Here is a 15,499-nt window from a genome sequence, read left to right as displayed (position 1 = left end):
TCCTCCACCACGTGGAACTCATGATCTGTTTACCTCTCTACTGTATCAAAAGTGTGTTACCTTCAGGTATGGCCATTACATAAATGTATGCAATATATATATATATGTTAATGTTAACTTTTTTATACCAGTTATCTACAAAAAGAAGTTACCAAAAAGTGCCAACCACACATGGGTATCCTGTCTAATAGTCAGAAATTACTATGATCCTCAAAAAAATACAATTTGTATTATTTGAACCAAAGTTCATTAAAAAACATCATTAAAAATGATCATATCGCATCACATAAAATAATCTGGTCTGAAACCCACACAAGTGAAGACAGCTTAAATCAAGTTTAAGATTCAATTCAGTGTCTAGTCAAACCCATCTGGTTTAGTCACATTAAGTTTCCTTGACTCATGATGTCATTCTGATTATTGCACATTTTGATTTATCAGATTCTAGACACTGAATTGAATCTTAAACTTGATTTAAGCTGTCTTCACTTGTGTGGGTTTCAGACCAGATTATTTTATGTGATGCGATATGATCATTTTTAATGATGTTTTTTAATGAACTTTGGTTCAACTAATAAAAATTGTATTTTTTTGAGGATCATAGTAATTTCTGACTATTAGACAGGATACCCATGTGTGGTTGGCACTTTTTGGTAACTTCTTTTTGTAGATAACAGATATTGCTCCACGGAGTAAGAAGTTTGCATATCCCCACCTGTGGCTTAGAGCCGTGTTGAGAATAATGTAACTTTTTTATACCACCCACTGATACCACTTGTGTGGTTTCCATGGCGCTCACGCAGTTCTGTAATGCAAGGATGGAGGATGCATGATTTGTAGGGTTGAAATTCAAGCCAAGTGCATAACTTCTGCCACCCCTGAAATTCACCCAACTGCGCCACAAGTACCACCCCTGAAACCCATCCAAGTGCTTCTCACCTCCCACTACAGGAATCAATCTGAGTGTGTCATCCATCTAAGTGAATCATATATCCTAACCCTGTGATCTGTCTAAGTGCGTCACTTTTCTTACCCATGTGCATCACCTGTGGGAGTCGTGATCTTTGTCTCCCTCCTAGTGGCCCTTTCTGGGTTTTACCTTAATTGTCACCTCAACGGTCATAATTCCTAAGCTTCTCTGGAATTGGTTAAACTGTCTGATTTCTTAGCAAAAGCCCTATTTCTTGCTAGGTGATGTGTTCACTGGCCTAAGGGGATTCCGCAGGGAACGGTTAGCCATCTTCCTCGATACCCTAAGGGTGTTGTCTATTATCTATTGGGGAGGGTCTGGTGCATTACTCCTGTTCACGTGTTGGTCCTACGGGGGGTAGGGGAGGTACACCTAGGCTGAGAGAGTCTTCCTTCCTTGATTTTTCCACCCCTGGTCTCCCTTGAGGCTCCTTCCCTGGCCTAATCGTATTGGGCCTACGAGCTTCCCCTGGTTCTTACTAGTCCCTCTTTAGGGAGCGTCTCTGTTTAAGCTCTCTCTTCCCAGTCCTATCCCTCATTCCTCTATTGTTTTCGGGATACTTTTCCTTTTTCAGTACATGGCTGTTTACAAGGTGTGTGGGCACCGTTCAATCGGTTTCGTTGTGTTGGAAGCTGAATAGCCAGGTTTTAACAAGTTTTCAGTATTTTGTATGGTCTTGCATCATTCGTATTTTCCTGGGAAGGGAGTTCCATAGCTTCACGGCTGAGCAGGAGAATGGATATCCACCAGTTTTTTTCTTTGTGTATTGTTTTGGTTCTAGGCGGATGTCGTTGCAGGATATCAGGGTTCTGCCCGGTTTGTAGATGAAAGTTTCTTTAGAATAATATATATGTACTTGAACAAGTAGTGGGTGCACTACCAAAGACGTTGTATCATGTTTCTCTCCTTTTTTTAATGACTGCATGTCTTAATAAAACTGGACATTTTTAATGGAAACCTTTTCTGATGTCAACTTTATTTGGAGGTTATTGTTCTTGGTGTTTTTTTTTCGGGCGTTCTATCCCCCCTGTACTGTGATACCACTGAATTAAAAAACGGCTCCTGCAAACATGTTCGGTCCATGTAATTCTACATGTAATTCTACATTTGAAATCTTTGCAGCTCAGCCTGTGGATAGTATGAGGATACATGAGCCGCCTTGCTTTTAATTTAGACTTACACCACCCATGACCGCCAGGTGTCACCACAGCACCAAGTGTAAACCCGCTACAATCAAAGTGCCTCTGTGAACATCCCAATGCATGGTCCAGTCAGGCGAGCCCAAGATATATTGCTGTGGGGATGGAGGGAGCTCAGAGGATGAAGGCAGTCAGTCATTCAAGTGGAGGGACGGGTGTGCAGGGCTATGAGCTGTACATTCAAAGGGATGCTTTATTCAAATGAGGCAACGTTACTTTGTGCCATCTGATTTGTCACATTGCAGCTAGCCTTACCTCTTAAACGAGACCTGTGGTTAGTGCTGTCTTGCCCAGAATGATCCAGAGGAGAGGTAGGCAGCTGCGCCTCTTCCCTGCCTGGGTGGTTTGTTCAAATGTTAGGGTTGAGGCATTAGCATTGGGGTGGGCGAGAAGCTTAGGGGTATTAGTTAAGTAGGGAAAGTTCTAGATGCAGGTACAATTTTGCCCTAAGGCTTTCCAGCCTAACCTCTAATTAATGTTTGCAGATGAGCAGAGTTCCGCCTGACAATTTGGAGCATTTAGAAGGTGGGAGTCTTACTGATATGTTATTTGCTGCTAGTGTTAAGGGTCAGGCAGGGATTTCTCCTGAATGGGTTGCCGATTTTGCAGGTTAATTTAGGTATTCAACGCTAGAGATGGTTTGGGCAGTTTTGCAATTGCTTTGGATGAACAGTTATGTGTGGCCGAGATACAGTCAGGCTAGCACTGACAACAGTTGGGCATGGAACTAGCAGGTATGGGTTTGGCGGTGTGAGATGCATTTGCTTGAAAAAGTATATTGTTGAGGGTATTCCAAGAGTAAGGATGATGATGGACATGGACGCAGTGGCGTCTTGCCACACTTGGTGGTATAATGCCACCTCGCCTGAGTGACAGGCAGCACAGTCTCCAATGCACTTTATTTGCAGGGTTTACTATGCTGCCTGCCTCTCAGTAAGGGTGCCCTCCCTCCCCCCACTGTGCTTTTTTTTTGTTTCCTTGTTGCAGAGGCCTTTGGGTTCTGCAACAAACGTAGCAGCAAAAAATAGGAGCTGGCGCAGCATCGAAAAACTGGCCCACCAGCTCTCATTATAACGCCAATAGCACAGACATGCTGCCTGATAGGAGAGGAGTTTTCTCCTATCAGTCAGCATGTTGACATTGTAGAGACCTGCAATGTGAAAACACGCTGGCCTGCTCCTGTTAATCAGAGTGTCTGCTTCCCAGAGAAGAGGGTATGGCCCTCCGATCCTCCCCGTGGCTGTGCAGGCATGTGTGTGGATGCATGCAGGCAAGAATTTTTTTTAAATTTAATTTGTATGGATGTATGCATTTATGGATTGAATTAATGTATGTTTGTTGGTGTGAATAGTGTGTGAATGTGCAAGTGAAAGCGTTTGTGTGTATTGAGTGGCTGATTTGGGCACAAGATTATTTTGTGCTTTACCCTTGATGCACACAGTACCATGCATCAAGGGTAAAGCAAAAATGGTAAGTGTTGCCACTGGCCTACATTCAACGTAGGCCAGTCTAGCCAGGTAATATTAAGACATATCATGTTACAATTACTGTTCATCAATGAGCAAAGCAAACATGATAAGTGTTATTACTTGGTGCACTAGCCTATCTTCGTATAGACCGTCTGAATAGGCTTTCTTTCTGTGGCATGGAATTCTTTCCTAGCTGGGAGTCCTTGTGTGGTTAACACTGACATATATTGGTGTAGCATGCATGGACATGTATGGGCACAGCCATCATGAACATGTTTTATATACTAGCATATGTTGTGTGCAAAGGCATAATACAAATGCATTGGAAAATGGTCCTGTGCACTGTTGGTAACTTGCATCTACAGGGTATGTCCATATGCTACCATTAAACATTGATTGCAAACTGTGTGACTTTAACCACTTTTTCAGAGAAAGTGATTATGAAAAGCATAATTTGAAAAGAAAATCGAGGTAGAGGGGAATCCCACTTGATTTGTGTGTGCTCCCTCATTGTGCTTGGTTGTTCCTGTATATTAGGCACATACATCCATGCCCCTCCAGTTCAAAAAGTCACCAGTCCCGCTGGATGGACGGTACTTTAGCAGAGGAAGAGGGCTGGGGTATATGTGTGTTCTATGTATTAGTATGGTCATACGGGTGGGTTATCTAATTGAAGTCGACAAGCGGGGCTAGTGTCTTTTTGTGAGTTTGACCTGCTACATTAATGAAACCTTCAATACTTAAATCATGTTATTTGTTTGTGCTATCTTGACCAGCAAGGATGTTGCCTCCCGCACATGATCGTATTAGCACACAAGTACATGCAGCAGCATAGCATGCTGCCCTGGACACATGCCGAGTAAGCAGTCCACATGATTAGGCTGTCAGGTTGTGTAAAATGGGAGGCAGCTCTGAAATCAGTTCAACAAGCTGGTCAGATGCTGATGGGCCAGCACCACCTGGCAGCTAGTCAAGAGCTCTTTCAATGAAAGAGATGGGGTGGTTGGTAGAGAGATGGGCGAGCGAAAAAGAAACAGAGAGGGAGAGAGAGAGAGCACAAGTAGGTGATGTGGAAGAAGGTCTCAGGGTACTGTGGGAGGAGCTAGGGAAGCGTCGACTTCGAGGGAAGTTTGGGGAGCGATGATGGGCGTCAGCCAGGAGCAGATGAGGTTGTGATCAAAGTGATTGGGTGGAGGATTGGTAGAAAGGAGTTCAACGAGAGGTGAAGATTGGCTCTAGCTGGTATAGGCTAATAGTGGGTCAGGGTCTCTGATAAAATGCTTATCAGAGACAGATAAGCTAGAGTGCGGTCTATGGGGAAAAGGGCTTACGGCACAGACAGGGTTCAACCGTAAGTGGGAAATATGCTATGGAAAAGGGTCTCTGGCGCAGTCAGGTGTTCTGAGAAAAAGGCAGAGAGGTGCACATGGGTGGAGAGGGGGCAAGAGAGTGAGATTGGCCCTCGTGGATTGGGAGGCATGTGCTGAGAGGTGGGAACTAGGCGGGATAAAGTGCAAAATGATCAAAGGGAGCAGCTGAGGGAGTCTTTCTGGAGAGAAAGCGGGGGATCACTGATAGACGGGCTCTGAGAGGTAAAATGGAGAACAGGGCTCTATAAATTAGAGAGAAGGGGCTCTGTGAGTGAGTGAAGGGGTCATAGCGAGAAGGGTCTTACATGGAAATGTTCAGATTGGGGTTTGGGTGAGAAGGGCCCCGGGAAAGAGTGACTCTTAGAGGGGGTCATAGGAAAGGGCTCTGAGAGAAGGTCTTTTCATGCAGAGAAAGCGTGGTGGTGAGGGCCAGTCAAAACAAAAAGCTCTCAAGGGTGGGAGGATGACTTTTGGGAAACAGATCACAGAACGGAGGAAAAACCCTATGTAGGAGAATTCCTCTGGGAGAGAAAGTCTAGGAGTAATAGTGACTTTGAGAGTGAGAGTGAGTGGGGTTGGGATGGAGGATCTCACTGAGTGTTTCTTGGCTGAGGCACACCAAGACCATGTGAAGAGGACTTAGGGCAAAGAGGTTCTGGGTAAGTGCTGGAGAACACAGCCGATATAAGAGCGGGATTTAGGGGCAGGAGCTCAGGCAGGGGAATTTCAGGCCTCTTGCTGTAGCAGAGCTAAAATGAAAGGGTTTTGACAGAAAACGAGCAATAGAGGTTCTCTGGGGGATAGAAGCATGTGTTGTTTAATTTGTGGGAGTGCTTCCCAGGTCTCCGCCCTGGCACTTATTTTTCTGCCCGAGCCCTTATTTTCCCAGACACAGTTTAACAATGATGTGCTGTTTTAACAACTGTATTACATTAACTGCCAATCAGTAGCAGTCACAAAATAAGCAAAAACAGTGTGCCCTGATCACATGTCTCTGCATCCTGAGCTGGTAACTCATGAACATGATGACCCGCACTGGAGCGGCAGTGCTAGTCATTCATATTCATAAATACCAATGAGGTGGATAGTGACATGCTGCGCATGTCTGGGCACCGCTCCACTCAGACTGCATAACATTAATGCAGCTCCACTACTGTAATAATCGGCAGCAGTGTCACAGCAGGAGGGGTTGACAACAGCAGGAGAGCCGCAGTAGCAACTTCAGGGCAATACCAGGTAAAAGGCCAGTACCGAGGAGGAGTGCCTGTCCTGAGTGCCAAACTACACAAGATGATCTTGCTGCAGTGTTTGACAGAAGAGTTCATTTTCAGTTTTTACTGCATTAGTTCATCAATTAACCACAGGAGGAAAGCGTGTTTACTGTTTTCTGTGGCTAGGCAGTCAATACGTCCCCTTTTCCACCCAACAAATCAGTGCAAGATGTTACCCATGATACTGGGCCTCATTACGAGTCCGGCGGTAACCGAGGCGGCAAAACCACCTTGGTAACCGCCGGACTCGTATTACCATTCCGCCTCTGTCTCTCCCGGAAATACCAGGGCATTACGACCCTGGTGTCCCGGGAATTCCGGAGGCGGAATTCGGTAAATCCCCATGGACTCAATGGGAATGGGGAAGTGGAAACACCGGCACCATCTCGTGATGGTGCCGGTGTTTCCACGTCAGCCTGCAGGCGGGCGGTGTTAAATCCGCCAGGTCAGACCTGGCGGGAACATCACCTCCCGCCTGCAGGAGTCGGGATCGGGCGGTCCGGAATTAACAGTGGTGGCGGGTTTACCGCCACTGTTATTTCCCGACTGCCCGACCTGTAATGAGGCCCAGTGTGTTAAAAGAAGCATGTAATCATGTGTCTCATTTCAAGACATAACTAGCATGCAATATATTTAGCTGATTTTCATTTGTAAATTGCAAATCTGCCATAATCAGTGCATCAACAATGTGTCAGTGTGACTTGCAACTTTAACTCCAAATATGATGATTCTGTGGGGGAGCTTCTGTGGGCGATGGCAACAATGGTGAAGAGCAGCCTGCCCCAATGTGTCACAGGCATGTTAGGAAATATTTGGGCCCTGGCTCTTTTTTTTGTGCAAATGAAGCACTGGATGGGAGGCCTCAGATGAAGAAGGGTTCCAGATTTGATATTCTTTGAGGGGGCCCAGAAAGAGTGGGTTCTGTTGGGAAAATGTTAGTGAACGCCAGAGTTGTGCAAAGGGCTGCAAGATAGGGGTTTGCGAAAAGGGATCCAAGAGAGAAGGGCTCTGATTACATGGGTCTTTGAGTGGAGACGGGCTCGCTCATTCCAGGCATTTGTTTGAGCGTGCATCTGAGGCTGTACGCAGGCATGTGACTCTGCTCCTGGCCTATCAGGCTGTACATGGCGATGTGAAGAGGTTTCTCTGCATGCGGAACAGTAACAACTGGCAATGCAATTTTGAAGGTAACATTTGAGGATACAATGGATGTATTAACTAAAAATGAAAAGCTGACATTTAACGAACTAAAGGAACTAATTTTGAGAAAGAGTATATTTACTCAAATAAATGGTTGGAATTCTGTGGCAAGAACACATTATTTTCATTAACTGGTGAGCTGATTTTGGGCGGAAAAGTGAGTTGATTTATTAAAAGTGAAAAGTTGTGAAACTCTGGAGCAGACATTGTCAGATGTGAGCAGTGTGTGCCCAGAGCAACAGGCTGATGTGTGGCTGCCCACATTCCTGCTGTGATGCATCATTCTCTTGGTGCCAACAGTGACCTCTTTGTTGAGTGGTTATTTCTTTGTGCTCTATATTTAACTGCGGCCCAGATTGGAGCCATAACATTCTGGGTGACCTAATGGAAATGCATGCTGTCTGAGCCTGTAAGATTGCTACCCCCTGAGGGATAGCTGTGCTGTCTGGGACTTATGGAAACAATAGATAGATTAGATGACTTGAGGGGCTTGAAGGCCTACCAAGCATCGCCCCCAATTGCTGTGTATATATATTCCAAGAGCTTGGGTGTCATAAAGTGAGTAGCATTGACAAGAAAACAAGAAGAATTGTTCTAATTTGTTACAAAATCACACCTGGACTAAAACGTGTCTGCAAGGGTTGGCCAAGGCAACTCCCTAATTGCACCCCAGGACAAGTGGGGACAGCACTCCCTTTGCCGTGCCGTGGAGCCCTGGGGAATACATGCCTTTCTGGCAGCTGTGTCAGTCCTGGAAGATAAGTAGCCACCTGGATCGACCAGGCAGGATTTCTGTGTTAGACCCACATATGGCCCCTAGGAGTGTAGTGCTGTGGCTGAGAGTGCTGTGCCTGGCTGGCTACAGGAGGAATGGATGAGACACTTAAGAATTGTGACACGCTCCACGTAGCGCCAATAGCCTGTGGAATCCAGGGCCATGCAAGCCGGGCTTTCCTGTGAGGAATTCTACAGGAGATGCACATGTAGTCCTCATTATGTTTAGATTCGAGGAGCCGTTGGTTTATCATGGGGAGAAGTTCCTGGCACAACAGCTGAAAAAAGTCCTGAAGGACATCCGTGTTAGGAAACAGCGGGTGACCTACTGACTCCTCTTGAGCCGTTCCACGTAGGAGGTGGAGATGCAGCAGGACCGGAGGTTCTGAGGGCCTCTTTCACACATACTACACTTATCAGACCATTTTGATGATTTATCTCACATTTTGATTTTGATTTTTAGAAAAATAGCTGTGAAATCTTAACATACTATTTGTGATACCCCTGATGTGTATCAAAATGGCCTAAACCAATGTTTGATTCTATTTACTATTCCTCTAATTTAATAACTGTTTCCATTTTTAACGAGGCCTTTGTTTGGACTTTGCATTCTCTTACCCTTACCTGCATTCTTTTTTTTCATTTATGGTAGGTGCCATCTCCGGCACCTGTGGTGGAGTTGAGCCTTTTGGGCCAGCCCGCACTGCCACCAGTGAGCCTTCTTTATTTTATGAACCACAGGGAAAATCATTGTGAGGGATCACCTAATGTGCATCAAGCCTCTAGCCAATGTCCCATTCATGAACTCCCACACAGGTTTATTTCACTGTGTGTAGTCTACATTCTCAATATTATGTGGAAACAATATTGAAAGTCGAGGACATTTAAATTGTTATTCTATTTTAACCAAAAGACTGGCATCTTGTACAAGCCACGTCTGCCAGACCTTTTATCTAATGCAAGATGGAGCATTGTGTACATAGGCTGCAGGATGATTTAACGCTAGTGTGTGTTTAGAATTGTTTTTTTTTTTAACTAGCAGAAACTCAAATCCCAGATGGCATCAGAGCTTCTTGCATCATGTGGGTGGGATTTTTGGAGCCATCCACAAGGCTCCTACCTTCTCAGCATAGCAGAGAGGGGACCTTGATAAGTCTGCATATATGACTGCTATGAATGTACACTTTACACTGAAAATCAGTGTGACCCACTAGTTGCTGCATGGTCCGGCCCTGGCCCCAATGCTTTTTACCATGTGCTAAAGTGTTTCTGTGTGTTCCCCACTGAGAGGAGAACTGCGGTGGTTGGAGTACTTGGAGAAGCGGATTTACTCTATAGGGGCACAATCTCGTCACACAAACCCTTATGTCTAGTCAATGATACGAAACAGGAGAGAGACCTCCTTTGCGATGGGAATAACTGTGATTTGGTTCGTCTGTGTGGTTAAGGACCATTGACTATTTATTTATTTATTTTTATTTTTGCAGGTATTAAGCGCTCAAAACCCCGAGGCATCAAGGCGATGATGCCTTTATGCCTCTGTGGGTTTTGTGCGCCCAATAAATGATATATGATGTACATGTGATATGCAATTTCCCCAACACACCTGGACGTTCCATCTGGTCTCCTCCCACTTTGGAAATATATAGACCTCCTTGCACTAATGTTATCTTTGTTTAATCATGGAAATAATTATAATACTCATTTACCAATAACTGAATAAGAGATTAATCTTGGGGTTGTCCAATTGTATACCCTCTAAGTGGGTGAGCACTGTGACACAGTCTGACGCTGCGCAGTTAGACTTTTAAGGTGTTGTCACAAGAGTAGCATGACGCAAAAGAGAGGGTATGCAACCACTGTGCGCACTGAGGGTGAAGCCGCGTATGTAGTGTTGTGTCCAAACCTGAACTCCACATCCCTACATGGATAAAAGTAGGTTTAGAGCGTCCAGAGAGGGACAATCAAAATGGAGTATGACCTAACATTCAAGTCCTATCAAAAGAGGCTGGAGGGGGACATTTCAAATCAAAGATAAATCGCATTCAGGTGGCCGCCAACGTTAGTGCGGACATTCACTGGGGTCTCCCTGCATGCACTGTTCATCGCTCAGAAAGTGGAGTGTAATCGTGAAGAGTAAATCAACGCAAAACAACCTTTACTCATCATTTCTAGTTTCTGCACCGTCATAATTAAAACGCTGCCTTCATTCCTGTTTCTGGCGGCATTTTATAACGGATTCCAAAGGAGTCTGCCTGCTATTTGCCGGGTGTAAATTCTAGGCGTGTTCCAAAGGAATCCTTTGGTTCGACACCTGTATGATAATCTCATGCAGGCGTAAAACTGGGCGCTCTTCGGAAGGGAGGAAGGAAGAGCTGAAACTCCACTTTGCTCCCGGCCTAAACCCTGGAGAAGCCGGAAAACGAGATGAAACGCACAATGAAGGAGTGAAAGTGTGGAGTCTTGCGCTTACACATTCACTTTGCTCTCCACTTAGTGCAAAATGGCTGCCTCGGAATGTAAACATGTTTGCAACTGTGGAAGAGGGGATGGATGGTGGCAAAAAGGTAGCAAAAAAAACCCACAGGAGTCAAGAATTAGAAACCTGCCCAGAAGAGAAATGGTCAAGAGATAAAACTATACAGTTGAAGATGTTTTCTCTGAAGGGATATGGAATGCATGAAGCAGTTTGGATTGCTTTTGAAGGATTCTAATTCTCCAAAACTCTATGGGGCTGTGAAGAAAGTCCATTCAATATATTAAATTGTATCTAGGTGAATGGTATTTTAGGGAATTGAGACCGCCAAATAATCTTAGCCTTGTAGGGTTTTACTTGTCCGTTTATGTGGGCAGTCATTTAATGCACATCATATGAAATGTATGTAGAGCAGTCTTTGCGACCACTGTGTTGCACAAATGTATATATAAGAATATCTTGACAGAGCACAATACACTCGTTCCTGCAACCTATGGAACTCACTACCCACCACACTCAGAATGGACCAAACCTTCACTAAATTCAGACAACATTTTATTATATGGCTCTTAGAAAATGCCGACAAATCAACTTGTAGAACTCGACTTCATGTGTAAATGCCTGTACATTTCTTCTGAATATTGACTGTCTATTTCGTCCCACCACTGCCTATTGCATGTACTATACACTAATAATTACTAGATATATGTTTTTGTCATTGCTTTGTAACCAATGTAGCCTGTGAACTAAGCTGTATGACTTCTTATTGCCTGCGCCCTGATACCTTCGGGTCTGGCGCACATCATAAATATCAAACAAAACAAAACAACCTAGGCGCGGCTGTAGAAGCTCAGACCGCACATACAACAGAACTAGCACAGTGATGATGCCACATGGGAAGCCGGTATCCAAGGCAGTAGAGGATGTTGATGTTAGGACACATGGTTCAGCATGTGGGCTCCCCGAGTACGAGTCTCAGTTCCCCTCTGATGCACACTGTGGTCTTGGTCTTCTATTTGAAGCACTAGGGCACGTTATGTCCTCATGCAGAAGAGGTTGCTTTGAGTCATCAGTGCCCTCTCATTAATGATACAAATAAATACAAAACTCACCAATCAGCAGGGCTATCATGGCCAACAACCGGACTCTCGCCGGCGTCCCCATCCTTGAAACTGCAGATGAGAAAACAAGCTGGTCAGTATAAGCTACGCAACTCAGGCCATGCATCAGACTGAGCAGTTCAAGTTCAGTTCTTAACACTTTACAGAGCATTTCTCTGCCATCTTCAGATTTGATTTTCCGAGTTTACCACCATCAAGCTCTATGCTCACTAGCAACAATCTACAGAATAAGTTCTGTAACCTGGCACCGATTGGGGAACCAGTGGTGTCCGATAACCAAAAACACCACATGGATAAGCAAATGCCAGTATTCAAGGTTGCAGACAGCTGGAACATAGAGGAAAAAGCTGGCGTTCCAACTTTCTGTCATTTTATTAACCCAGAATAGTACTATATTATTAACAGTGCTTAATATCTTGGAGGGTCGCCTGACTAGCTCCGGAGTGCAAAGGTAAGGCATAAAAGCAAGGCGTTGGCCATTTACTCCTTACCTTTACGCTCTAGGGCATTTTGCATCCATTTGAAGTCAGAGAAGAAGGGCAAGGCGGAATTAACATTTCCACCACCCATTCCACCTCTGACTTCAAAGAGCACCTGCTTTTATACCTGCATGACATATTCATGCAGGTGTGAAAGGAATACATTGCTGAGGAATCCGCCTGTTTTTAGCACCTGATAAAAGCAGGTCGGATTCCATAGCAATCCATTCTAATGGAGTCGGTAATGTGTGATTTGCATAAAACAGTTACATATTTGACAAAATAGACAGTAAATTTAGAGTGAAGCAATTTAGCCTCTTTTCCCTATTTTGTTTTGGACACCCATGTGCAAAAGTTGAAAAATGAATGCAGGAGACCCAACAGCACACACGTGATAATCACTGAAGCAGGATGTGACTATCTGCTGCTTGAGTTTATCTACAATTCTGTTGTTTATTTTTGGTTTCTTTAGGTGGCTACTTAGTGGCAGCCATTTTGTCGGAGTGGGTGGAACTGTTTAAGTTGGGAAGAGGGTTGGTGAATGTTGCTTTAAAAAGCGTATTATATTTCCATGCTGGTCTGGGTGTTTTCCCCTTTTGTGCTGCCTCACATTCAAGGTCATTTTATACAAAATGTAGATTGGATGCAGGAAAACGCCAACATGCTCATTTTAAATGTGACAGATCAGTAATATAGTGAGTATTGTGCCGCATTGTGATGCAGTCCCAGGGCAGAGAGGGGTGGGGGGGCAAGGGGATCCCTACTGTGCAATTCTCAACCATCCTGTTGCTGCGTTCTTTTACACGCCTGCATGACATTTCCACCTAGGCATGACATTAATGGAATCTGCCTTGGTTTAGCACAAGAACAGGGTGATTCCACGGGAATCCGTCAATAAATGCCGCCTGCAAAGCGTCATTTGCAGGTGCCATTTATCTTTCCACAAAGCGGAGTGGAAAACAAAAGAGTAAATGGGAACACACCAGATTTCGCTCTTCACTATTCAACTTCATCTTGTGAACCTTTAAAATGGTATGCAGGAGGGTCAGAAGCACGTAAGTGCTAACCTTGTGCGCCCATGCCGGATTGGGAGCCTCGTGTATTTAGAAAACCTTTATGATGTTTCACAATCTCACATGATCTCCATTAAAAACATGCACTGGCAAAGGCATTCAGTTTGCAGGAGGTGAAGGTTTGTTTTGTAAAACCCCCTCAAAAGGAAAAATGTTTCTCGCTTTGCAGTTGCAAGGTCAGAGCGGGTGGCTTAGCCAATGCTTGTACTCTGATCGCTCACTGTAGCATGCACTGTGTATATGTATGCTTGTGTCACCAGACCTCATGCTCCTGCATTGCTGTAGACTAGAGACTGCGTTTCTGTTGGATGCATCGGCTCTCTTCTGTAGATGACGGATTCTTCACATTTGGAATTAGGGGAGGGGCTTTTGCTTATGCATGGGCATGCGTGGATGTCTGTTGAGTTTCCTCCCCAGATTAACCATCTGTTTGATGCAGACTCCGTAGGTTTCTGTTTTAGACACCGGTGCAGAGCTCTTGCGGGCACAATTACCATCATGTTCCCCTAACTCGGTTCCAACACTTCCTGGGTTTGAGTCCGCTTGGGCTGGTTGAGATTGGGGTCTGTACTATAAAGAACTACAGTAGCTGGGTATCACAGTGCCAGTGCTTACACTGCCAGGATTCTCAATTTCTCAGATTACTTGGGATGTGGGGTTTTGTTTCAGACCCTAATGCTCTGCTATATTTAGGCAGCATCGGTGTCCCAACTTCTTCGTTGGGGGTTTTGACCTCACCTTAAGTTCCATCTGCCCTGGATATTTCGGGAAGGGGACAGCCAAGGTGGCTATGTGATACTTATAACTAACACGTCTACCAGGTATTGCAGTCAATATGCATGTTCCCGTGACCTCCCTTCCAAATGATATGGGTGCAGTATTTGTTAATTCTGCATTGGATACCAGTCCCCTTCTAGTGTAGGCAAAGTGTCCTTCAAAGGCTTTCAGCGATTCCAATGCCGTAGTTGTTTTTGGATGCCTTTTCAATTCTGTTGAAGACACCATGACCTCATTCTGAGTCAAGGGTTTGCTAGAAAAGTTGTGTTCATTTTGTCACTGCCACTTTTTTCATGGCAATGCAATTACCACCACTTTTATTGCATTGGAAGTAAAGTGGAGGATTCGTCCAACAGAAAAATGCTGGAGGTGAATCTTGCACTTTACCTAAAAGAATTGGTGGAATCACCCACAAGGCATCACCGCTCACGGTAAATCCGCCAAACATCGCAATGGCATCCTATGGACTCCAAAAATGGGGATTTACACTGTCACCTTGTCAAACAATCCTGCGTTCAGAGGGGGTTGGTAGGGACTGGTTTTGTATTTGAACGCTTTCCATTTGTAAGGGCAAGCTAGACAAGTGACTCGTGCTCATGCAGTTAGAAGGTTCATGGATATCAGTGGATTCAATGTACTAAAGGTTGTCTGGAAGTTATGCATCCTTCCCAGCTGCTCTGCAATCAGGTATACCAGGTGGGCAATGTTATGACACAGTTTCAATCAGCTACTAAGAAAAGGGGACGTTTTTAAAGGTGACATCCACATTACGTAAGCAATGGCCTGAATAGCAATGGTATGTTACCCATACAAAGCACCCCAGGTACCCACACGGGTATGGCATTTGCTGTAGTGACGCACCGGGTGAACATTTTTTCAGTGGAGGCAGGATTTTGAGCACGGTTCTGTAAAGTCGCCTTTCAGCAGTGCAAAGTCACTTCGAACCGTGCAAATAGATTCCATGAAGCTGGGCCAAAAGCCTTCTGCAGCTCCTGTTGGGAACAGGCTCTGGTGCATGCTCAGCTCATGCGAGGGCGTTGCTGGCCATTTCATACATGTATTAAAGTGGGACTGCGGCAATATCTAGCATTGCGGTCCAACGTGCATCTTTATTTCACAGAGAAAAACAATTCCACCATTCACAAGGACAGCAGCAATAGGGGCCAATCACTGTGAAGTGCGCGCCTAATACCCGTGGCTAGCGCAAGCCAATCAAACGTTGATATTGGGATTGCGTCCCCACCTCTAATGTATGCAAGCGGCCTGGTCAGTGTGTTATTTACGCTGGCACACAGCCCCTCAGAAATGCGCTGGCTGCCC

The 15,499-nt window shown here is 44.9% G+C and overlaps 1 protein-coding gene across 1 annotated transcript in view; it reads right to left on the bottom strand.

Moving 5' to 3' along the window:
* Window positions 1–11,898, bottom strand: part of LOC138451173 (uncharacterized) — a 190,044-nt gene extending 178,146 nt beyond the window's left edge. Inside the window, exon 1 of the mRNA XM_069604890.1 lies at window positions 11,842–11,898. Coding sequence (XP_069460991.1) covers window positions 11,842–11,893 — 52 coding nt within the window. The 5' untranslated portion in view covers window positions 11,894–11,898. The remainder of the gene's footprint in view (window positions 1–11,841) is intronic.
* Window positions 11,899–15,499: the final 3,601 nt, after the last annotated feature.

This window comes from Ambystoma mexicanum, chromosome 1p (assembly GCF_040938575.1).
Source record: "Ambystoma mexicanum isolate Mex_15411 chromosome 1p, UKY_AmexF1_1, whole genome shotgun sequence".
In the NCBI taxonomy this organism is placed as follows: domain Eukaryota; kingdom Metazoa; phylum Chordata; class Amphibia; order Caudata; family Ambystomatidae; genus Ambystoma; species Ambystoma mexicanum.
The sequence above is the reverse complement of the archived record's forward strand: the minus strand, read 5'-3'. Positions and strand labels throughout refer to the sequence as shown.